This window comes from Microcaecilia unicolor, chromosome 1, assembly GCF_901765095.1.
Source record: "Microcaecilia unicolor chromosome 1, aMicUni1.1, whole genome shotgun sequence".
Lineage (NCBI taxonomy): Eukaryota > Metazoa > Chordata > Amphibia > Gymnophiona > Siphonopidae > Microcaecilia > Microcaecilia unicolor.
This window is the reverse complement of record NC_044031.1, coordinates 322,093,507-322,117,818: the sequence shown is the minus strand read 5'-3', so window position 1 is coordinate 322,117,818 and position 24,312 is coordinate 322,093,507. Positions and strand designations below refer to the sequence as shown.

The 24,312-nt window shown below is 47.8% G+C and overlaps 1 protein-coding gene across 3 annotated transcripts in view; it reads left to right on the top strand.

The window, feature by feature from the left end:
- CAGE1 (cancer antigen 1) overlaps nt 1-24,312 on the top strand; it is a 358,253-nt gene that overhangs the window by 316,036 nt on the left and 17,905 nt on the right. For all 3 annotated transcript variants that reach the window (XR_003942755.1, XR_003942753.1, XM_030208903.1), the window contains exon 8: nt 574-642. Coding sequence is in view for 1 of the 3 variants with exons in the window: in XM_030208903.1 (XP_030064763.1) it covers nt 574-642 (69 nt within the window). In the remaining 2 variants the exon portion in view is untranslated. The remainder of the gene's footprint in view (nt 1-573; nt 643-24,312) is intronic.

The following is a 24,312-nucleotide window of genomic DNA, read 5'->3' as shown; positions in this document are numbered from 1 at the left end:
ATTCTTGCCAATCTCTATGAATTTAAAACTGTCACACTTTTTTAATGTGCACACTGTTCCTGAACAACAGCATGTAAATAGTCAAACAGCCCTGAGCTTGTGAGTCACCTACTTGTGTGCCTGATGCAATCCTGCTTATTCTAAATCACTTTGACTTAACCAGTCTATAAATGTGAAAAATAAATAATGAGAAAAAGCATTGTTGCTCACCTGTAATGTGTGTTTTCTATAGACAGCAGGATTGATCAAGCACTCAGTCCCTCCCACCTCCCTGAGAATTTCAATAATTCTTGACCTATGGAACTAACTGAGGAACTGAAGAAACCAGGTCACTGCACAATGAAAGGACTGTCCCAACACTGTTGAATGACATCACCCACTTGTGTGCCTAATCAATGCGGCTGTCTATGGAAATCACCTATAAAAGATGAGCAGTGATGCTTTACTCTTATTTTATAAATATGATAGTGTGTAACTTGCAGTTTGAAGGGATATTCTTAAATTCTATGCAATCTCTAACAAAGTATGTATAAATCTAAAAGTATTTGCAATTCATTTGTTTCTTGTTGACAGATTAGAGAAAAGAAACCATTATTTGGAAACACTGAATAAAAAGACCAAAGGAAAAAGCATAAATGGCAGGTAAATATTTAGTTTAAAGCACCAATAGAATTAATATAAATTTAAGTAGTAAATGGTCAGTGGTCAGCATATATCATTTTCTTATGTACAAAAAATTTTCTGTTACACTCATGCTACTCATTTTGCACTGCTGACTCTTTTCACGTATATGTTGCATATTTGTTTAAGGAATCAGTTTAAATTCTGTATTGCTTTGAGTACATTCTACTAACCTTAGTATCATCTTTGGCAATCTCTTGCTGTTGAGGGTGATTGTCTTCAGTGATTGTTCTATCCCTGGATCTGAATATGGCTGATGAGGCTGTTTCCAAGATGAACAGATTCCTTGTCACTTGCAGCAGTTGAATCCAGGAACTAGTGGGTTAAGTCTGCCTACCAGCAGGTGGAGATAGAGATAAACAAACTAAAGGCAGTGGTGCCAGACGGCCAGCTCCTTCCTCAGTTAGTATGTCTCTATCTCAGCAGGTGGTGGACGGCTTTTTCTCCAGCTCCTGGGCCCAAGGCCTCTGAGGGTGCTCCTGGGCCGGTGGCCAGTTTGAGCAGGGGGTGGCGGACTGGTGGTGTCCCCTTTGGCAGCATATGCAGTTGCTGGGTCCCTGCTGCACCTCAAATTCCCTCTGAACAGGCTTTTGCTGTTCCTTTCCTTCCCCGTTTGTTTCTGCCTCCCCATTAAAAAAAAAAAAAGAGAGAGAACCATAGAATGTATTTAAAAGAGAAACAGAGAAGCACAGGGAAGTGTGTTTTTGCTGAGAGCAGATTTGTGTTACTGCTGAGTCTTGTTTTCTGTTGCCTGCTTGTCTGAGCCTGCCTCGAAGTGGAGTCGGAGAGTTTTTTTTTTTCTTCGTCTCAGCTGTCAGTTCCCGTTCTTTCCCGGTCCGGGGTAAGTCCTGCTGGGTTCCTGTTCGGGGACGGGTGATGGCAGCGGAGGCGGTAAAACACTGTTCCCGATGCGGGAAACGGCATTTGGCGGCGGGCCTTTGCAGCACAGGGTGCGCTGATTTGGCGGGACTCGACGGAGCGGTGCCCCCCCCCCCCCCCCCGAAAGCGTGCTTTCCTGCCCAGCTGCAGGCGATTCTCGCGCCATTTTGCAATCTGTTGCGGAGCTGGCTCTGGTAGCGGTTTTGGGCAAAGCTGCTTCTCCGCTGGTAGGGGAGTTGGGGGGGGGCGTCAGGCACTGTGGGTGGTGGTGCAGGTGCCATGGCTGCGACCGCCTCCATTGCGGGGAAGGGGTTTTCGCCAGAGTTTATTTTGCTACTCCATCAGGGGTTTTTGTTGAAAAGGGCCTTGCCCCCCCCCCCACCCCACGCGGCTGCGACAGCTTCGGCCTTTGATTCTCTCAGGGGGTCTGGGGGTGACCAAGAGATTTTGGGATTTTCCCCAGAGGATTTCTCCTCCCTTAAAAAGCCTAGGCTTTCTTTGGAGTCTGAGGAGGGGTCCTGCATACGGTCGCCTGCAGCTTCCTCCGTGGTGGCTCTCTCGGAGCAGATGGGGGTAGAGGACGTGGAGGACGGTGTCCTCACTGACCAACCGGAGGACTCGTCCGCCGTGAGGATTTTCCATAAGGAGGAGTTGTCCTCCTTTATCTCTCAGGTGCTGGAAGCCCTGAATATAGAGGATCCTGAGGTTGCGGCTTCTCAGGCGGTCAACCCCAAGATGGCTAGAACCAGACGACCTTCTAAAGCCTTTCCGGTACATAAAACTATTGAAGAGCTGATTTCGGCCCAGTGGGCAGATCCAGATGGGGGGGCTGAAAGTAACCAGGGCTATGGCCAGGCTGTATCCGGTTTCAGCAGACTGTTTAGAGCAGTTTGCTCTACCTAGGGTGGATGCCCTGGTGACGGCGGTCACTAAGAAGACTACTCTTCCAGTGGAAGGTGATGTGGCACTTAAGGATATGCAAGACAGATGGCTGGAGGCCTCTTTAAAATGTGCATTTGAGGTGGCCGCTTTGACACTTCAAGCCTCTGTTTGTAGTTCTTTTGCGGCTAGAGCTTGTCTCAGTTAGCTACATTCTGTCATGGATTCGATTTCGGAGTCTGATATGCCGGGAACTCCTCAGATGTTGCTGATGGATATTGGACTGGTGTACTTGGCAGATGCCTTGTATGATTTGGTCCATGCTTCGGTCAGACTCATGGCCTTGACCATTTCCTCTCAGCGTCTTCTGTGGCTCCGTCATTGGGCCGCAGATATGGCCTCTAAGCAACGGCTCATTAAATTGCCTTTCCAAGGGAAATTGCTTTTTGGGGAAGACCTCGAAAAGATTGTTAAAGATTTGGGGGATTCCAAATCTCAGCGTCTTCCGGAGGATAGACCCAAGTCTACGTCCAGGCAGGGAGCCTCGAGGTCACGTTTCAGAGAGACGCAACGGTATTGCCTGGGGTGGTCCAACGCAGCCTTTCAGCATCCTCATTTTGGGCAGCATTCTTCCTTTTGCAACGAGAAGCGTGTGGCTGGACCCCCCTCTCGTCAGGGGGCTCCTTCTCGGGCCTCCCAATGATGGGGCACAGGCCCACTCGGTAGGAGAGCAGATCGGTGGTCGGCTTTCTCTGTTTCTTCCAGAGTGGGCCAGAATTACTTCGGACCAGTGGGTCCTCGATGTGGTGCGAGAAGGTTACAAGCTAGAATTATTCTCTCCCGTCACAGACTTTTTTTCTGGAGTCCCGCTGTGTATTGCGGGCCAAGAGGACAACGGTTCTGCAGTGTTTGCAAGACCTGCTAAGGATAGGGGCTATCATGCCTGTTCCTCCTCTCGAAAGGCACACAGGTCGGTACTCCATCTTCTTTGTGGTTCCAAAGAAGGGAGGGGATTTTCGGCCTATTCTCGATCTCAGAAAAGTAAACCAGTTTTTGTGGGTTCGTCAGTTCCGCATGGAGACATTAAGGGCAGTTATTGCTGCTGTTCAACCCGGCGAGTTTTTGACGGCTCTTGATTTGAGGGAAGCGTACCTGCACATTCCCATTTGGCAGCCCCCATCAGAGATTTCTCAGATTTGCGGTGCTGGGTCAGCACTTTCAGTTTCGGGCCCTTCCTTTCGGAATGACCACTGCCCCACACACTTTTTCCAAGGTCATGGTGGTGGTGGCGGCGTTCCTGCGGAAGGAGGGGATTCGAGTGCATCCACATCTCGACGACTGGCTGATTCGGGTGACAACAGCAGAGGAAAGTCGAGTGGTCACCGACCAAGTGATTGCGGTGTTGCAATCCTTAGGTTGGGTGGTCAATATGGACAAGAGTCATCTGGTTCCTACTCAGAGTCCTGGAGTATCTTGGAGTGCAATTCGATACGAAGCGGGGGAAGGTGTTTCTCCCCGAGGGGTGAAGGATCAAATTGCTTTCTCAGGTATGGACCTTATTGAGTCGTTGCTCTCCCCGAGTGTGGGACTATGTTCAGCTCCTCTGTTCCATGACGGCGACCTTGGAGGTCATTCCATAGGCAAGGGCTCACATGCGGCCTCTTCAGAATTTCTTTTTGAGCAGATGGTCACCGACGTCGCTGGATTATCAATGACGCCTTCCTTGGTCGAGCCGGGCCAGGGACAGTCTCGCGTGGTGGCTCCGGTCAGCCAATTTGCAGAAGGGTGTTTCTCTGGCGGCTCCCAATTGGGTGGTAGTCGTGACGGATGCCAGCCTTGCAGGCTGGGGAGCCCATTGTCTTTATCGTGGACCCCTCTCGGAGTGACTTGGCCGATAAATCGTCTGGAGTTGCGGGCAGTCGTGAATGCGCTGCAGAGTTTTCAGGACCTTCTGCAGGGGCAGGCGGTTCATGTATTCTCAGACAACACCACGACGGTGGCCTACATCAATTGGCAGGGGGGCACTTGCAGTCTTCCCTTGGCAGTGGAAGCATCTCGTCTTCTAGTATGGGCGGAAGCGCATGTTCAGAGTCTGTCGGCAGCGCACATTGCGGGTCAAGACAATGTTCAAGCGGATTTTCTCAGCCGGGCTCTTTTGGATGCAACGGAATGGACGCTGTCGGACTCAGCTTTTCGGCTGATCTGTCAACGTTGGGGAAGACCAGTAATGGATCTCATGGGCATGGCTTGCAATGCCAAAGTTCCACAATTCTTCAGCCGCAAACGGCAGCCAGGATCCTCAGGATTGGACGCTTTTCTCCAGCCATGGGCGGAAAAACAGCTACTGTATGTTTTTCCTCCGTGGCCTCTGATAGGGAGAGTTCTTTGCTATGGTATGCGGATCTCGTTCGAGCATTCTCAGAGCCACCATTGCGACTTCCGGTGACTCCCGATCTGCTGCATCAAGGGCCAGTCCAGATGGAAAATCCCTCCCGCTTTGGTCTTACGGCCTGGATATTGAGAGGCGGTAGCTGAGGAAGAAGGGATTTTCAGGATCAGTCATTGCCACTCTTTTGGGGGCATGGAAGCAGTCTACTTCAACAGCGTATGCGCGAGTGTGGAAAGCTTTCTCGGCGTGGTGTGCTTTGCGTGCTGAATTGCCTTTTTGGGCGGACATTCCGGTTATTCTGGAGTTCCTTCAGGATGGTCTTCAAAAGGGATTGGCATATAATGCCCTTCGAGTGCAGGTGGCCGTGCTAGCTTGTTTTAGGGGCAAACTGGACAGTTCCTCTTTAGCAGCTCACTCTGATGTGGTCCATTTCCTAAGCGGGGCTTTTTGGCTTCAGCCTCCTCTGTGGCAGCAGTGCCCGGCGTGGCATTTGAATGTGGTACTGCGAGCCCTCCAGGCCCCACCGTTTGAGCCGTTGAATAAGGTTTCTGAGAAGGATCTTAACACTTAAGACAGTGTTTTTGGTGGCCATTGCTTAGGCTAGGAGGATTTCTTAAATTCAGGCTTTGTCTTCCAGAGATCCTTTTTTGCCGTTTCTGAAGCAGGGGTGTCGATTCGGACAGTGCCGTCATTTCTACCTAAAGTGGTTTCGGCTTTCCATGTCAATCAGGCGGTTTATCTTCCATTTTTTCAAAGAGAGGATTATCCGGGGAAGTTTGCCTCGCTACATTTCCTGGACGTGCGGAGAGCCTTGTTTCGGTACTTGCAGATCTGTAACGAGTTTCGATGCTCGGATCATCTCTTTGTGCTCTTGTCGGGATCGAAAAGAGGTGAAGCGACTTCTAAGGCTTCCATTGCTCACTGGATTAGGGAAGCCATTGGAGCGGCATATCTGCTACAAGAGCGGGTGTCTCCAGTGGCCCTGAAGGCGCATTCTATTCGGGCACATGCGGCTTCTTGGGCGGAGGTGTTGGCCTTATCTGTGGAAGAGATTTGTCGGGCGGCTACTTGGGCGTCCAGTCATACTTTTGCAAAGCATTACAAGCTAGATATGTCTGCTCGGGAGGATGCGAGTTTTGGGGTGGGAGTGTTGGCGCAGGGAGCGGCGGCTTCCCATCCTACTTAAGGAATGCTTTGGTACACCCCACTAGTTCCTGGATTCATCTGCTGCAAGCTAAACGCAGAAAAAAACACAATGTCTCATCCTGTCCTCACAATACAATACAAACAAACCCAATATCATTAACACTCCGGATTATACCCTTCCGATCTCAGACAGTCTGAAAATTTTGGGAGTCACAATTGACCGAAATCTCACACTTGAGGACCAAGCGAAACATACAGCAAAGAAAATGTTCTACTCAATGTGGAAACTTAAAAGGATCAAACCTTTCTTCCCCAGGGTTGTATTCCACAGCTTAGTACAATCAATGGTGCTAAGCCATCTAGATTACTGCAATGCCATTTATGCCGGATGCAAAGAACAAATCATTAAGAAGCTTCAAACCGCTCAAAACACAGCAGCCAGACTCATATTTGGGAAAGCGAAATACGAAAGTGCCAAACCCCTAAGAGAAAAACTACACTGGCTCCCATTAATAGAACGAATTGCGTTCAAAGTTTGCACCCTGGTACACAAAATCGTTCACGGGGAAGCCCCAACCTTATATGTCAGATCTCATAGACTTGCCTACCAGGAATGCAAAAAGATCAGCACGCACATTCCTCAATCTACACTACCCTAACTGTAAAGGGCTAAAATATGAATCCACATACGCGACCAGTTTCTCATACATTTGCACGCAGCTATGGAACGCACTACCGAAGGCCATAAAAACAACGCAAGACCTATCTTCCGAAAGCTACTGAAAACTGATCTGTTCAAGAAGGCATACCATAAACATCCAACTTAAACACTAAATGATAAGACTTTACACAATCTAGACAAAACCAAAATCTTATCACTTGACTGATTAACCTCTTTGCTAGACATGAACAGCCACTAATACTTTAATCCGTATGTCGAATATGATCTCTTTTGTCGATGACCTAATGTATGTTCTCCGAGGACAAGCAGGCTGCTTGTTCTCACTGATGGGTTGACGTCCTCGGCAGCCCCCTCCATCGGAAAGTTTACTAGCAAAGGCCTTTGCTAGTCCTCGCGCGCCCATGCGCACCGCGCATGCGCGGCCGTCTTCCCGCCCGAAACCAGCTCGAGCCGGCCAGTCTTCTTTCGTCCGCGCTCGGTACGGTCGTGTTACGCCGTTCGTGCCCCAGAGAGTCGACCTCGCGCGTCCTTTTCGACGTGTTTTTTTGCTGTTTTTTCCTTGAAAAAGTTCGGGAAGCGCTCCGGTAGTGTTCCGGAAGACCCTTTCGGGTTTTCTGCCCTTCCCGTATTTCTCAGTTTTTGCCCCGTAAGTTTTCTTTCGTTGTCGGGGTAGGCCTCTTTTGGCCTCGGTCGAGATTTTTCTCCCTCTAAATTTTGGTGCTCCAATTTTCGCCATTTCGGCTTTTGATTTCGCCGGCGTGATTTTTCCGCCCATGACATCGAAGCCTTCCAGCGGCTTCAAGAAGTGCACCCAGTGCGCCCGGGTAATCTCGCTCACTGATAGGCACTCTGCGTGTCTTCAGTGTCTAGGGGCCCAGCACCGCCCTCAGAACTGCAGTCTGTGTTCCCTGTTACAAAGGCGGACTCAGGTAGCGAGATTAGCCCAGTGGAACGTTTTGTTCTCGGGCTCTTCGTCGGCATCGGCACCGGAGGCATCGAGTGCATCGACGTCGTCAGCGTCCGGACCATCTTCCTTGGCTGCCGCTCCATCGACTGCATCGAGGCATCGGACCTCTGCATCGGCGCCGAGGCATCGGGCGACTGCATCGACGTCGGTGGTACCGAGACTTCGTCTGCTGATGTCGTCGGACGGAGGTGCATCGTCAGGAGTGCAGGTGAGGGCTGTCCATTCCCCTGCTGGTGGCGGTGAGCCTTCGAGTGGGTCTCCTTCTACCCTGAGGGCTCCTGCGGTACAGCCCCCCCGGGATCGACCCTCTTCGGTCTCGGCCCCGAGGAAGCGACGGATGGATTCTACGTCCTCCTCATCGGTGCCGGGGAGCTCCGGTGACATGCTTCGGAAGAAGTCGAAGAAGCATCGACACTGGTCTCCTCCCCATGTCGGCACCGAGAGCTCTGGGTCGCCGAGGGATTCGGCACCCAGCAGGCATCGGCACCGAGAGGACCGCTCACCCTCTGTTCAGGAGGTGTCGATGCGCTCCACTCTGGACAGCCCGGAACAGCCTCCTCGCCCGGAACAGGTTCTGACGTCGACGCCTGCATTGACCTCTCAGCCTTTCTCTGCAGCCGCTCTAAACGAGAGCCTCCGGGCCGTTCTCCCAGAGATTCTGGGAGAGCTGTTGCGCCCTACCCCTCCGGTACCGGCGGTGCTTGCGCCTCCGGTACCGTCGAGCGTGGCGCCAGCTGGCCCATCGCCCAGGTTGAGGTCCCCGACGTCGGTACCGCGTGCGGTGCCGACAGCGGCCACCTCCCAGGAAGGCTCCCCGACTACGTCGGCGGAGGGAGCTTCGCCGATGCGGGCGAGGGAGTCTACCTCTCGACGCCCCCATCGTGGACGTGGCTCCACAGAGTCGAGTCGGGCGAGGTTGCAGACACAGGTCCGTGAACTTGTGTCTGACACCGAGGGTGAGGCCTCGTGGGAGGAGGAAGAAGACCCCAGATATTTCTCTGACGAGGAGTCTGAAGGTCTTCCTTCCGATCCCACTCCCTCTCCTGAGAGACAGCTTTCTCCTCCCGAGAGTCTGTCTTTTGCTTCCTTTGTCCGGGAGATGTCTACGGCCATCCCCTTCCCGGTGGTTGTGGAGGACGAGCCCAGGGCTGAAATGTTTGAGCTCCTGGACTATCCTTCTCCACCTAAGGAAGCGTCCACTGTTCCCTTGCACCATGTCCTGAAAAAGACATTGCTTGCGAACTGGACCAAGCCACTAAGTAATCCCCACATTCCCAAGAAGATTGAGTCCCAGTACCGGATCCATGGGGACCCAGAGCTGATGCGCACTCAGTTGCCTCATGACTCTGGAGTTGTGGATCTGGCCCTAAAGAAGGCTAAGAGTTCTAGGGAGCATGCTTCGGCGCCCCCGGGCAAAGACCCTAGAACCTTAGACTCCTTTGGGAGGAAGGCCTACCATTCTTCTATGCTCGTGGCCAAGATCCAGTCTTACCAGCTCTACACGAGCATACACATGCGGAACAATGTGCGGCAGTTGGCGGGCTTGGTTGATGCTCTTCCCCCTGAGCAAGCCAAGCCTTTTCAGGAGGTGGTCAGGCAGCTGAAGGCGTGCAGAAAATTCCTGGCCAGAGGAGTTTATGACACTTTTGATGTTGCGTCCAGGGCCGCTGCTCAAGGTGTGGTGATGCGCAGGCTCTCATGGCTGCGTGCCGCCGACCTGGAGAATAGACTCCAGCAGCGGATTGCGGACTCGCCTTGCCGTGCGGACAACATTTTTGGAGAAAAAGTCGAGCAGGTGGTAGAGTCTCTCCACCAGCGGGACACCGCATTCGACAAGTTCTCCCGCCGGCAGCCTTCAGCCTCTACCTCTACAGGTAGACGATTTTTCGGGGGAAGGAAGACTGGTCTCTATGCTTCTGGTAAGCGTAGGTACAATCCTCCTTCCCGACAGCCTGCGGCCCAGGCTAAGCCCCAGCGCGCTCGCTCTCGTCAGCAGCGTGCGCCTCAGCAAGGCCCCGCGGCTCCCCAGCAAAAGCAAGGGGCGAGCTTTTGACTGGCTCCAGCAGAGCATAGCCGACATCCAAGTGTCAGTGCCGGGCGACCTGCCGGTCGGGGGGAGGTTGAAAGCTTTTCACCAAAGGTGGCCTCTCCTAACCTCCGATCAGTGGGTTCTCCAAATAGTCCGGCAGGGATACACCCTCAATTTGGCTTCAAAACCTCCAAATCGTCCACCGGGAGCTCAGTCCTACAGCTTCCAGCACAAGCAGGTACTTGCAGAGGAACTCTCCGCCCTTCTCAGCGCCAATGCGGTCGAGCCCGTGCCATCCGGGCAAGAAGGGCTGGGATTCTATTCCAGGTACTTCCTTGTGGAAAAGAAAACAGGGGGGATGCGTCCCATCCTAGACCTAAGGGCCCTGAACAAATATCTCGTAAAAGAAAAGTTCAGGATGCTTTCCCTGGGCACCCTTCTCCCCATGATTCAGCAAAACGATTGGCTATGCTCTCTGGACTTGAAGGATGCCTACACACACATCCCGATACTGCCAGCTCACAGACAGTATCTGCGATTTCAGTTGGGCACACGCCACTTCCAGTACTGTGTGCTACCCTTTGGGCTCGCCTCTGCGCCCAGGGTGTTCACAAAGTGCCTAGCTGTGGTAGCAGCGGCACTTCGCAGGCTGGGGGTGCACGTGTTCCCATATCTCGACAATTGGCTGGTGAAGAACACATCCGAGGCAGGAGCCCTGCAGTCCATGCAGATGACTATTCGCCTCCTGGAGCTACTGGGGTTTGTGATAAATTACCCAAAGTCCCATCTTCTCCCAGTGCAGAAACTCGAATTCATAGGAGCCCTGCTGGATTCTCGGACAGCTCGCGCCTATCTTCCAGAGGCGAGAGCCAACAACTTGTTGTCCCTCGTCTCGCGGGTGCGTGCGTCCCAGCAGATCACAGCTCGGCAGATGTTGAGATTGCTGGGCCACATGGCCTCCACAGTTCATGTGACTCCCATGGCCCGCCTCCACATGAGATCTGCTCAATGGACCCTAGCCTCCCAGTGGTATCAGGCCGCTGGGGGACTAGAGGACGTGATCCACCTGTCCACGAGTTTTCTCAAATCCCTGTATTGGTGGACGATTTGCTCCAATTTGACTCTGGGACGTCCCTTCCAAATTCCTCAGCCACAAAAAGTGCTGACCACGGATGCGTCTCTCCTGGGATGGGGAGCTCATGTCGATGGGCTTCACACCCAAGGAAGTTGGTCCCTCCAAGAACGCGATCTACAGATCAACCTTCTGGAGTTGCGAGCGATCTGGAACGCTCTGAAGGCTTTCAGAGATCAGCTGTCCCACCAAATTATCCAAATTCAGACAGACAACCAGGTTGCCATGTACTATGTCAACAAGCAGGGGGGCACCGGATCTCGCCCCCTGTGTCAGGAAGCCGTCAGCATGTGGCTCTGGGCCCGCCGTCTCGGCATGGTGCTCCAAGCCACATATCTGGCAGGCGTAAACAACAGTCTGGCCGACAGACTGAGCCGGATTATGCAACCTCACGAGTGGTCGCTCAACTCCAGAGTGGTGCGCCAGATCTTCCAAGCGTGGGGCACCCCCTTGGTGGATCTCTTCGCATCTCGAGTGAACCACAAAGTCCCTCAGTTCTGTTCCAGGCTTCAGGCCCCCGGCAGACTAGCATCGGATGCCTTCCTCCTGGATTGGGGGGAGGGCCTGCTGTATGCTTATCCTCCCATCCCTCTGGTGGGGAGGACTTTGTTGAAACTCAAGCAAGACCGAGGCACCATGATTCTGATTGCTCCTTTTTGGCCGCGTCAGATCTGGTTCCCCCTTCTTCTGGAGTTATCCTCCGAAGAACCGTGGAGATTGGAGTGTTTTCCGACCCTCATCACACAGGACGAGGGGGCGCTTCTGCATCCTAACCTCCAGTCTCTGGCTCTCACGGCCTGGATGTTGAGGGCGTAGACTTTGCCTCTTTGGGTCTGTCAGAGGGTGTCTCCCGCATCTTGCTTGCTTCCAGGAAAGACTCCACTAAGAGAAGTTACTTCTTCCATTGGAGGAGGTTTGCCGTCTGGTGTGACAGCAAGGCCCTAGATCCTCGTTCTTGTCCTACACAGACCCTGCTTGAATACCTTCTGCACTTGTCTGAGTCTGGTCTCAAGACCAACTCTGTAAGGGTTCACCTTAGTGCAATCAGTGCATACCATTACCGTGTGGAAGGTAAGCCGATCTCAGGACAGCCTTTAGTTGTTCGCTTCATGAGAGGTTTGCTTTTGTCAAAGCCCCCTGTCAAGCCTCCTACAGTGTCATGGGATCTCAATGTCGTTCTCACCCAGCTGATGAAACCTCCTTTTGAGCCACTGAATTCCTGCCATCTGAAGTACTTGACCTGGAAGGTCATTTTCTTGGTGGCAGTTACTTCAGCTCGTAGAGTCAGTGAGCTTCAGGCCCTGGTAGCCCAGGCCCCGTACACCAAATTTCATCATAACAGAGTAGTCCTCCGCACGCACCCTAAGTTCCTGCCAAAGGTTGTGTCGGAGTTCCATCTGAACCAGTCAATTGTCTTGCCAACATTTTTTCCCCGTCCTCATTCCTGCCCTGCTGAACGTCAGCTGCACACATTGGACTGCAAGAGAGCATTGGCCTTCTACCTGGAGCGGACACAGCCCACCAGACAGTCCGCCCAATTGTTTGTTTCTTTTGACCCCAATAGGAGGGGAGTGGCTGTAGGGAAACGCACCATATCCAATTGGCTAGCAGATTGCATTTCCTTCACTTACGCCCAGGTGGGGCTGGCTCTTGAGGGTCATGTCACGGCTCATAATGTTAGAGCCATGGCTGCGTCGGTAGCCCACTTGAAGTCAGCCTCCATTGAAGAAATTTGCAAAGCTGCGACGTGGTCATCTGTCCACACATTCACATCTCATTACTGCCTGCAGCAGGACACCCGACGCGACAGTCGGTTCGGGCAGTCAGTTCTTCAGAACCTGTTTGGGCTTTAGGATCCAACTCCACCCCCCGAGGGCCCTGTTTGTTCTGTTCCAGGCTGCACTCTCAGTTAGTTGGTAAATTGTTTAGGTCAATCTCAGTTATGTCCTCGCCGTTGCGAGGCCCAATTGACCATGGTTGTTGTTTTGAGTGAGCCTGGGGGCTAGGGATACCCCATCAGTGAGAACAAGCAGCCTGCTTGTCCTCGGAGAAAGCGAATGCTACATACCTGTAGAAGGTATTCTCCGAGGACAGCAGGCTGATTGTTCTCACAAACCCGCCCGCCTCCCCTTTGGAGTTGAGCCTTCCCTTGAAGTGTATTGTCTTGCTACATACTGGACTGGCCGGCTCGAGCCGGTTTCGGGCGGGAAGACGGCCACGCATGCGCGGTGCGCATGGGCGCGCGAGGACTAGCAAAGGCCTTTGCTAGTAAACTTTCCGATGGAGGGGGCTGCCGAGGACGTCAACCCATCAGTGAGAACAATCAGCCTGCTGTCCTCGGAGAATACCTTCTACAGGTATGTAGCATTCGCTTTACAATCCAAGTTATTATTCAGGAACCTTCATGCAATACCATAATGTATTCTTTCTTACCATGTATGTATGCACATGGTACATATATATACCATGATCTATTCCATGTATGTTACGTTCCATGTATGTTACCATGCATGTATGCACCTTAATGTGTAATTCTGTTACCCGGAAATGGCAACCGCCATTACAGCAAATGTAAGCCACATTGAGCCTGCAGATTGGTGGGAAAATATGGGATACAAATGCTACAAATAAAATAAAAACAAGGAAGGTAAAATTATGTCTTACCTGATAATTTTCTTTCCTTTAACGCAGCAGATGAATCCAGGATCCCTCCCTAGTTCAGCCAACGGTTTTTTCATTTTCCGCGCAGTGTGGCTATTTTTTCCTTCCGGGGTTCTCTTTTGCAGAGTTCAGACAGATATGGGAACACGGAAAGGATTCCGATTTCTGGATCAAGTTGCGCAGTATTTTGAAGTTCTTATTTGGTTCTCTGTTTTTCATAGTGAGGATGGTTTCTGGTTGTTATTGGTTTCATATTTTTGGCCTTGGCAAATGTTTACGAATGACATACTAACTGAGGAAGGAGCTGGCCATCTGGCATCACTGCCTTTAGTTTGTTTATCTCTATCTCCACCTGCTGGTAGGCGGACATAACCCACTAGTTCCTGGATTCATCTGCTGCGTTAAAGGAAAGAAAATTATCAGGTAATACATAATTTTACATTCTGTAACAACTTAAACATTTGTTACCACAGAATTATGAAGGTTAGGACTCCCATCCTGAAATCCAGGGCTGAGTTTGGTTCAAATCCCTATCAGGATCTTACTCTGAGATCCCCCCCCCCCCCCCCCCCCTCTAAAGGGCTAATTCTTATATAGGTGCCCAGAGAGTACCTATGTGGTGGTTATTCTATAAAGGAAAGTAGGCGTCTAGGTCCTCTACCCAGACCGGGGCCACTCCTAGCCTGTCAAGTTTTCAGGATACCTACAATGATTGTGCATAAGATAAACTTGCATACACTACTATTCTACACAAAAATCAAACTAATTCTTCTTCAACATCACAAATAACACATCAAAAGAAGCTTTCTAAAAAAATTATGTGCTTAGAACCAGGAGATGTCAACAGCACAATACTATGTCACCAACAGCCACCTGTCAGAATTCAATCATTGCACATGTCCTTTCTTCTTAATATTTTTTGAAAATATTTTAAGAACATAAGAATAGCCATACTGGGTCAGACCTAGCCCAATATCCTGCTTCCAACAGTGGCCAATTCAGGTCACAAGTACCTGGCAGAAACCCTATTAGTAACAACATTCCATGCTACCAATCCCGGGGCAAGCAGCGGCTTCCCCCATGTCCATCTCAATAACAGACTATGGGCTTTTCCTCCAGGAACAAACCATTTTTTAAGCCCAAATATGCTAACCACTGTTACCACATCCTCCGACAGTGAGTTCCAGAGCTTAACTATTCTGTGAGTGAAAAAATATTTCTCCATGGGGCAGGATAATGCAGACACACTGGTATCCCTCTCCATGGGCTGCCTGCCCGGACACACACTCCAAACGTAAAGCTTATTGGATTAAATTTGACCAATCAGCATAGAGCTACAGCTTCCTGCCTTGCTCTTGACAACAAATCCCCAGTTTTTTCTTTTCCACATATCGCCATGGACGTGCTCTCTCTCTCTTCCCTCACAGGAAAAGCTGCCAGTTTTATCTTTCCTGTGGAGCAAATAAGTGCCGATCCAAAAGGCCTTGTAAAGGGACTGGCAGGCTCTTCTATCAGTGTAGCTGCTCTGCAGCCAGACGCAGTGGGCTCTCAAACAATACTAACGGGTCCAGGCACCAACCTTTTCTCCCCTCAGGGGAATTTGATTTCAGACTCAACAACAAAGACTACACTCTCCAAAGGGAAGACTGTCAAAAAGTCTAAACGGTCACCGATAGCACTCACAGCACCAATTACAGCACTGACACAGACATTGGTCACCAACTTGTTTTTATTAAAGGGCTCCAAGGATTCTACTCCCTCACCAAAGTCAACGCAGAAGGATATAGTGACAGCCACCTCAAAAGAGGCTTAAAAAGGTGAGCAAAACTAAACATTTACAATCACCTGTCAGCAAGCTACTGTGCAGGTTCCTCCTATTCAGTCAGTACCAGTCACACAGGAGGCAGCTTCTCTGCTGTTCCAATTTTTTCATCAAATGTTACAACAGCCACAGTTGTTGACACAGACTACTTTCCTACCTTCAGTACCAACAGCAGTTCCACTGCAAGTTCTGCATACTCCCTCACCAGCTCCTTCTATGCGCCCAGTCAGCCCTGCTCGCTCTTCTCAGCAGTGCCTTTTTTCTTAGTCTGATCCTATTGAGGTTTATTCTTATGAAGATCAACCTGCTCCAGATCAGTTATCTTCGGGCTCACTTCCTTCTGACATTGTAATACACGCTACTAGAGAACCAGTAAAAACAGATATTCCTGAATAAGTCAATTATAATAAATGTATTCAAAAGCTGCTGAAAGATCTTGCTTCAGGACTGCAGACAAGTACTATGAATAAAAAGGAATTTCAAAGTATTCTTACTTCTATTGACACTCCCTCAGGACCAGTGGCAGTCCTATACATTGTGTTCTTCAAGGCCTGCAGACAAAAATATGGCAAAACCCCTATACTCAGCAATCTCCTTCAAAGTGCCTAGATGCTAAATACAAGGTTCGGCCTGCACCAGGTCACAAAAAGACCCAACTCCTACATCACTCAGTGGTGTTTGAGGATGTGATCAATAAGTCGAGGTCCATGAAGTCTCATCCTCAGTTTCCTCCTGGAAAAGACCCAAAGACTTTAGGTGCTTTTGGCCGCAAAGGTTTTGCAGGAGCTATGCTTGCCTCCAGAATTGCTGCATATCAGTTGCAGATATTGCACTATCATCATTCTAAACTATATTCTGCATTGGAAGCTGTTCCTTCACCTTTACCAGAACAAGTGGTGCATTTTTTATCTACATTGGAAAAAATTAATTTTCATCTGATCACCAATACATGACTTGTATGATACCACTTCCAGGATAGGAGCTGTTTCCATCACAGCATGCAGAATGGCATGGTTGCGTGCTTCAGGGCTTAGAGGTGACCTTCATGACAGACTGGCAGATGCCATGTGTGGGAGACAACTTATTCGGGGATAAAGTGAAGGATGCAATATCCCAAGTTAAAGATGACAGATCTACTTTTAAGGAGCTTTATAATCCATCTACTGACCCTACTTTGTCTTTTAAATGTTGCAATAATGTAGCCTTCCGTAAACATTTTCAGTATCAACCTGCATATTGCAAGCACTACCAGCCTTATTCTAGGCAGCTGCCACCACAACATTCCAACCAGACCTCTTACCAATATTCCAGGCCTAGGGAGAGAAAGTCACAGTTATCTTCAACCACTACCCTTCCTAAACCCTCTCCTTGTTTTTGATACTCTCCCTTTAGGAAGCCGTCTGCCTTACTTCCTTCACAATTGGCTTCAAATCACTACAGACAAGTGGGTCCTCGACATCATAAAGACTGGATACAAATTAACATTTCAAAAAATACCCAAGGATTTTCCTCCTTCCTTCAAACCTCTGAAGCAGTTGACAATGCTCGCCCAGGAAATCCAGCTTCTTCTCAAAGGATCCTCTATCAAGCCAGTCCCTTTGTCTCAATGCTTCACTAGATTTTACTCCCATTTTTCCCAGATCCCCAAAATGTCAGGGGGGCTCAGATCAATCCTCGATCTAAGGCAGCTCAATCTGTACCTCAAGAAGGAAAATTTATGTATGTATTCTTTTCAAACTATTCTCCCTCTGCTTCCACAAAACAGCTGGCTACCAACATTGGACCTAAAAGATGCATACGCCTATATTCCAATATATCAACCTCATTGGAAGTACCTCCGCTTTATTTTCAAAGACCTTCACTTCCAGCGCAAGGTGCTTCCATTTGGGCTGGCCACAGCACCCAGGGTGTTAACCATATTCCAATATATCAACCTCATTGGAAGTACCTCCGCTTTATTTTCAAAGACCTTCACTTCCAGTGCAAGGTGCTTCCATTTGGACTGGCCACAGCACCCAGGGTGTTAACCAAGACACCAGATGTAGTAACGGTTTTGCTGTGTCCAAATATTAACCAGTCCAAGTAAGGAAAGACTAAAATCTCTTTCCTACTTGGACAACTGGTTAGTATGTGGACACAGCAAAACCGACCTTCTCATAAGAACATAAGAGTAGCCATACTGGGTCAGACCAATGGTCCTTCTAGCCCAGTATCCTGTTTCACAAGTACCTGGCAGAAACCCAAATCGTGGCAACACTCCATACTACAAATCCCAGGGCAAGTAGTTGCTTCCCATGTCTGTCTCAATAGCAGACTATGGAATTTTCCTGTCCAAACTTTTTAAACCCAGATACACTAACCGCTGTTGTCAAATCCTCCGGCAAACAGTTCCAGAGCTTAACTATTAGTTGAGTGAAAAAATATTTCCTCTTATTTGTTTTAAAAGTATTTCCATGTAACTTCCTCGAGTATCCCCTAGTCTTTGTACTTTTGGAATGAGTAAAAAAATCAATTTACTTCTATTCATTCTACACCACTCAAGATTTTGTAGACCTCAATCATTTCTCCCCTAACCTATTTAGCCTTTCTTCATACGAGAAGAGTTCCATCTATTTTATTATTTTGGTCGCTCTTCTTTGAAACTTTTCTAATTCCACTATATAATTTTTTAGATACGGCGACCAGAACTGAACGCAATACTCAAGGTTTGGCACACCATGGAGCGGTACAAAGGCATTATAGTATTTTCAGTATTATTCACCATCCCTTTCCTAATAGTTCCTAGTATCCTGTTTGCTCTTTTGGCCATCGCAGCACACTGAGTAGAAGATTTCAGCGTATTATCTTCAAAGACACCCAGATCTTTTTCTTGAGCGCTGACCCCTAAGGTGGACCCTAGCATCAGGTAACTATGGTTCGGATTATTCTTGCCAATGTGTATCACCTTGCATTTGTCCACATTACATTTCATCTGCCATTTGGATGCCCAGTCTTCCAATTTCCTAAGGTCTTCCTGCAATATTTCACAGTCTTCATGTGTTTTAACAACCTTAAATAATTTTGTATCATCTGCAAATTTGATCACCTCATTCGTCGTTCCAATTTCCATATAATTTATAAAAATGTTAAATAGTACCATTCCCAGTACAGATCCCTGCAGCACTCCACTGTTCACCCTCATCCATTGAGAGAAATGACCATTTAACCCTACCCTCTGTTTTCTGACCAATAACCAATTCCTAATCCACACCAGAACCTTGCCTCCTATGACTCTTTAATTTTCTCATGAGTCTCTCATGCAGAACTTTATCAAAAGCTTTCTGAAAATGTAGATACACTACATCTACTGGCTCGCCTTTATCCACATGTTTATTCCTGCCTTCAAAGAAATGAAGCAAATACGTGAGGCAAGACTTCCCTCGGCTGAACCCATTCTGACTGACTCTGTCCCATTAAATCATGTTTGTCTACGTGTTCTGTAATTGTATTCTTTGTAATAGTTTTCACTATTTTGCCCGGCACCGACATCAGGCTAATTTCCTAGATCACCCCTAGAACCCTTTTTAAAAACCGGTGTCACATTGGTCACCCTCCAATCTTCAGGCACTACAAACGATTTTGACAGATTACATATTACTAACAGCAGATCAACAATTTCATGCTTGAATTCTTTGAGTACCCTTGGATGTATACCATCCGGTACAGGCGATTTACTACTCTTTAATTTGTCAATTTGGCTCAGTACATCTTCCAGGTTCACTGAGATTTCTATCAGTTCCTCCGTATCATCACCCTTGAAAACCATTTCAGGTACAGGCAGATCTCTTACATCTTCTTCCATAAAGACAGAAGCAAAGAATTCATTCAGTTTCTCTGCTATGGCCTTGTCCTCCTTGAGCGCCCCTTTTGCTCCTTCATGATCTAATGGTCTAATAGCCTTCTTTATTAATGCTTTGCATCTAACTTGCCAGTGCTTATGTTTCTTCTTATTTTCTTCATTTGGGTCCTTTTTCCATTCTTTGAAGGACAATCTTTTTGCTGTAATGGTCTCTTTTATTTCACCTTTTAACCATTCTGGCTGACATTTTCTCTTCTTTCCACCTTTGCAAATAAGTGGAATGCATCTGGACTGAACTTCCAAGATGGTATTTTTGAATAATGTCCACGCCTGATTTACTGTCCTAACCTTTGCAGCTGATCCTTTTGGTTTCTTTTTAACCATTTTCTTCATTTTATTATAATCACCCTTTCGAAAATTAAATGTAGCTAGAGTAGATTTCCTTTGCGGGGGTTCATCACAGATTGTAGCTCAAACTTGATTATGTTATGATCACTGTTTCCCAGGGACCCAACACTGCCACCTCTCGCTCTATGCCCTGCATGCCACCAAGGACCAGATCCAAAATGGCTCCCCCTCTGGTTGGTTCCTGGACCAGCTGCTCCAAGAAGCAGTAATTTATTACATATCAAAATTTTATCTCCCTGGCACTCACCGATGTAACATTTATCCAGTCATCATTTGGGTAATTAAAATCACCCATTATTATAGTGTTGCCCAATTTTCCAGCTTTCTTAATCTCTATAAACATTTCTTCTTTCCATCTGTTCATTCTGTCCTGGCGGACGGTAGTGCAACCCTACAAGAATACTCCTTCCTTTCATACATGGAATTTCTATCCATAATGATTGTACGCTGCTATCTTTGTTATGTGGAATGTTTATTTTATTTGACTCAATTACCTCTTTAACATATAGCGCAACCACCCCCCTCCAATTTGATCCTCTATCATTGCGATAAAATTTGTACTCAACACAGTGTCCCATTGATTGTCCTCTTTCCATCAAGTCTCTGAGATGCCTATTATATCTACCTCATCATTTAATGCTGTATATTCTCCCATCTTATTTTTTAGGCTTCTAGCATTTGTATACAGGCACTTCAAATTGTGTTTTCTCCTTTGATCTACAAGCTGCTTAGAAGTTGAGGGAATAATGTGCATCCTTTATCCTGCTCTCTCATTAAGCACACCTGGCTTACTTTCAGCACTGTAGAAGAAAAACTTGTGAGGAGACAAAAATTCATAGTAACACCTTTTTCAGGTACATCAGAAGCAGAAAGCCTGTTAGGGAATCCGTGGGACCATTAGATCATGAAGGAGCAAAAGGGGCACTCAGGAAGGACAAGGCCATACACCGGCTGTAAAGAGCAAATACTCAAAAAACTCCAGACAGCCCAGAACACTGCAGCTAGACTCATATTCGGAAAATCAAAATATGAAAGTGCTAAACCCCTACAAGAAAAGTTACATTGGCTCCCACTCAAAGAATGCATCACGTTCAAAATATGTACCCTAGTTCATAAAATCATTCATGGCGATGCCCCAGCCTACATGTCAGACCTGATAGACTTACCACCCAGGAATGCTAGGAAATCATCTCGAACATTCCTTAATCTTCATTTCCCCTATTGTAAAGGTCTAAAATACAAACTAACGCACGCATCAACGTTTTCCTATTTGAGCACACAATTTTGGAACGCACTGCCGCTCAACCTAAAAACGATCTATGAACTGACCGACTTCCGCAAGCTACTGAAGACCCATCTCTTTGACAAGACATACCACAAAGATCAACACATGTGAACTCTCCCACATGTAACCAAAACTGTTTTATTATGTTCTCTTGCTATATTACTATCATGTTTATAATGTTTTCTTGTTATACTACTTTCTTGTTTATCATTATCATATAACCCAAAATCCTTCTGTAATACCAAATGTCTACTCTTTCTTATTTCCACTATTCATGATGTATTGTAAGCCACATTGAGCCTGCAAAGAGGTGGGAAAATGTGGTATACAAATGCAACAAATAAAATAAATAAGAAGATGTAAGAGATCTACCTGTACCATTGTCACATTGTTTCTTCACCTTCATATCCTGACTCTCCTGAGTCGATCTTACTAATCTCTTCCCTCCTATTTGGTACCACTTTTTGGGGTTTTGCACCCCAAGTTCATCACTCTGCACTTCTTGGCATTAAATTTTAACTGTAACTACGCTGGGGTGTAACTAACGTTCTGGTTTCACAATTATATTTTCATATACGTATACAGTTGAAACCGTTGTACATCCCTGCAGTAAACTTTCTTTTTTATTTTTTTAAATGCTGTGAATCACTGGTGACTGACAAAATATAGCATGTAGCTAATATTCTAGTAGGTGCTCAGTAAACAAACATGTTGCTGCGGCTGGACTAATGAGCAGCAACATAAACCATCAGCATCATCCCACCTCTGCCCTGCCTACCACCACCTCAAAGGTGGATAATGTTTAAAACATTCAATTGCATGTATAGATAACCTTAAGGATAGATGAACAATCCCTGCAATTTCATGGACTACGTTATCCTGTTCATTTTCAATCTGGTACTCTGTAGTCTCTCACATTTTCTCACATTTTCTAGTTCTCTTTTCACGTGAAAAGAGAACTAGAAAATGTGAGAGACTACAGAGTACAGATTGAAAATGAACAGGAATACGTAGTCCATGAAATTGCATGAAATTTTAAGCACCGACACCAATCACTAGAGAAAAAGCAGCGGTACTACTGAAGAGCATCAAGAGGTCTTCAGATTCACATCCTCCAGCCCTAAGCTAAGTAACAGGGATTGTTCATCTATCCTTAAGGTTATCTATACATGCAATTGAATGTTTTAAACATTATCCACCTTTGAGGTGGTGGTAGGCAGGGCAGATATGCGATGATGCTGATGGTTTATGTTGCTTCTCATTAGTCCAGCCGCAGCAACGTGTTTGTTTACTGAGCACCTACTAGAATATTAGCTACATGCTACATTTTGTCAGTTACAAGTGATTCACAGCATTTAAAAAAAATTAAATTTTAACTGCCAGACCCTCAACCATTCTTCTAACTTTTGCAGATCCCTTCTCATTGTTTTTACTCCCTCCAGGGTATCCACTCTATTGACTATCTTCATGTCATCCGCAAAAAGGCAAACCTTTCCTTCCAACCCTTCAGCAATATCTCTCGCAAATATATTAAAGAGAATAGGCCCCATCACTGACCCCTGAGGCACTCCATTGCTCACCTTCCTTTCCTCCAAGTGGATTCCATTTACCACCACCCTCTGCCACCTGTCGGTCAACCAGTTTCCTATCCAGTTCATCGCTTTTGATCCTAAGTTCAGCCCTTTCAGCTTATTCACGAGTCTTCTGTGGGGGACCGTATCAAGGGCTATGCTGAAATCCAAGTAGATCACATCTAGCGCATGTCCTTCATCCAGTTCTTTGGTCACCCATTCAAAGAAGTCAGTAAGATTCGTTTGGCAGGATTTTCCTTTGGTAAAGCCATGTTGCCTCGGGTCCTGTACCCCGTTGGCTTCTAGAAAGTTAACTATTCTTTCTTTCAGCAGCGACTCCATTATTTTTCCTACCACTGACATGAGACTTACCGGTCTGTAGTTTCCCACTTCTTCCCTGTCCACTTTTGTGAAGAGAGACCACATCCGCTCATCTCTAAAGATCTATTAAATAAATCTTTAAGAGGTCCCGCCGGGACCTCTCTGAGCTCCCTCAGTATCCTGGGATGTATCCCATCCGGCCCCATAGCTTTGTCCACCTTTAGATTCTCAAGTTGTTTATAAACTCTTCCGTAAATGGCGCAGTATCCATTCCATTCCCAGATTTTCCCTCGGCAGCCAACCTCGGTCCTTTTCTAGGATAGCACGTTTGCATTATCCTCTTCACTCTCCACATAGCCATTCTCATTATCTTTCAGTCTTGCAATTTCATTCCTATCTTTTTTTCCTTTCTCCAATATATCTGAAAAAGGTCTTGTCACCTTTCTTTACGTCTTTAGCCATTTTTTTTCCACTTGCACAGTTACCTCACGACTCTATAGTTGTGGATTCCGCTCTCAAGAGGGCCAAGAGTACTAGAGATTTTGCCTAAGCGCCCCCGGGGCGGGAATCTAGAACTCTTGACTCATTTGGGAGGAAGGCATATCAGTCCTCTATGCTCGTGTCCAAAATTCAGTCATACCAGCTCTACACGAGCATCCACATGCGGAACAATGTAAAGCAACTGGTGGACTTGGTGGACAAGCTCCCGCCTGAGCACGCCAGGCCTTTTCAGGAGGTGGTCAGGCAGCTGAAGGCATGTCATAAATTCCTATCCAGGTGTGCTTACGACTCTTTTAATGTTGCATCCAGGGCCGCTGCTCAGGTATAGTGATGCGCAGACTCTCATGGCTGCATGCCTGTGACCTGGATAATTGAGTCCAGCAGCGAATTTCGGATGTCCCTTGCTGGGGGGATAATATTTTTGGCGAGAAAGTCGAGCAGGTGGTCGAACAGCTCCACCAGTGGGAAACCACTATGGACAATCTCTCCCGGGGAAGGAGGAGTGCCCCCTATGCCTCCAATAGGCGTAGGTACAATCCTCCTTCCCAACAGTTCTCAGGCTCAACAGCGTGCGCCCAGAAAGGCCCCTGCAGCTCCCCACCAAAAGCAAGTGACGGGCTTTTGACTGGCTCCAGTTGAGCATAGCCGTAGTAAAAGTGTCTATGCCAGACAATCTGCCGGTCGGAGGCAGGTTAAAATTTTTTCACCACAGGTGGCCTCTCATTACCTCCGTTTGGTGGGTTCTTCAAATAGTCCGGTTAGGATACACCCTCAATCTGGACTCCAAACCTCCAAATTGCCCACCAGGAGCTCATTCTTACAGCTCCCAGCACAAGCAGGTACTTTCAGAGGAACTCTCCGCCCTTCTAAAGGCCAGTGCGGTCAAACCCGTTCAACCAGGGGAAGAACTACTACTACTACTTAACATTTCTAGAGCGCTACTAGGGTTACGCAACGCTGTACAATTTAACAAAGAGAGACAGTCCCTGCTCAAAGAGCTTACAATCTAATAGACAAGTGAACGGTCGGTCCGATAGGGGCAGTCAAATTGGGGCAGTCTGGATTCACTGAACGGTAAGGGTTAGGTGCCGAACGCAGCATTGAAGAGGTGGGCTTTAAAC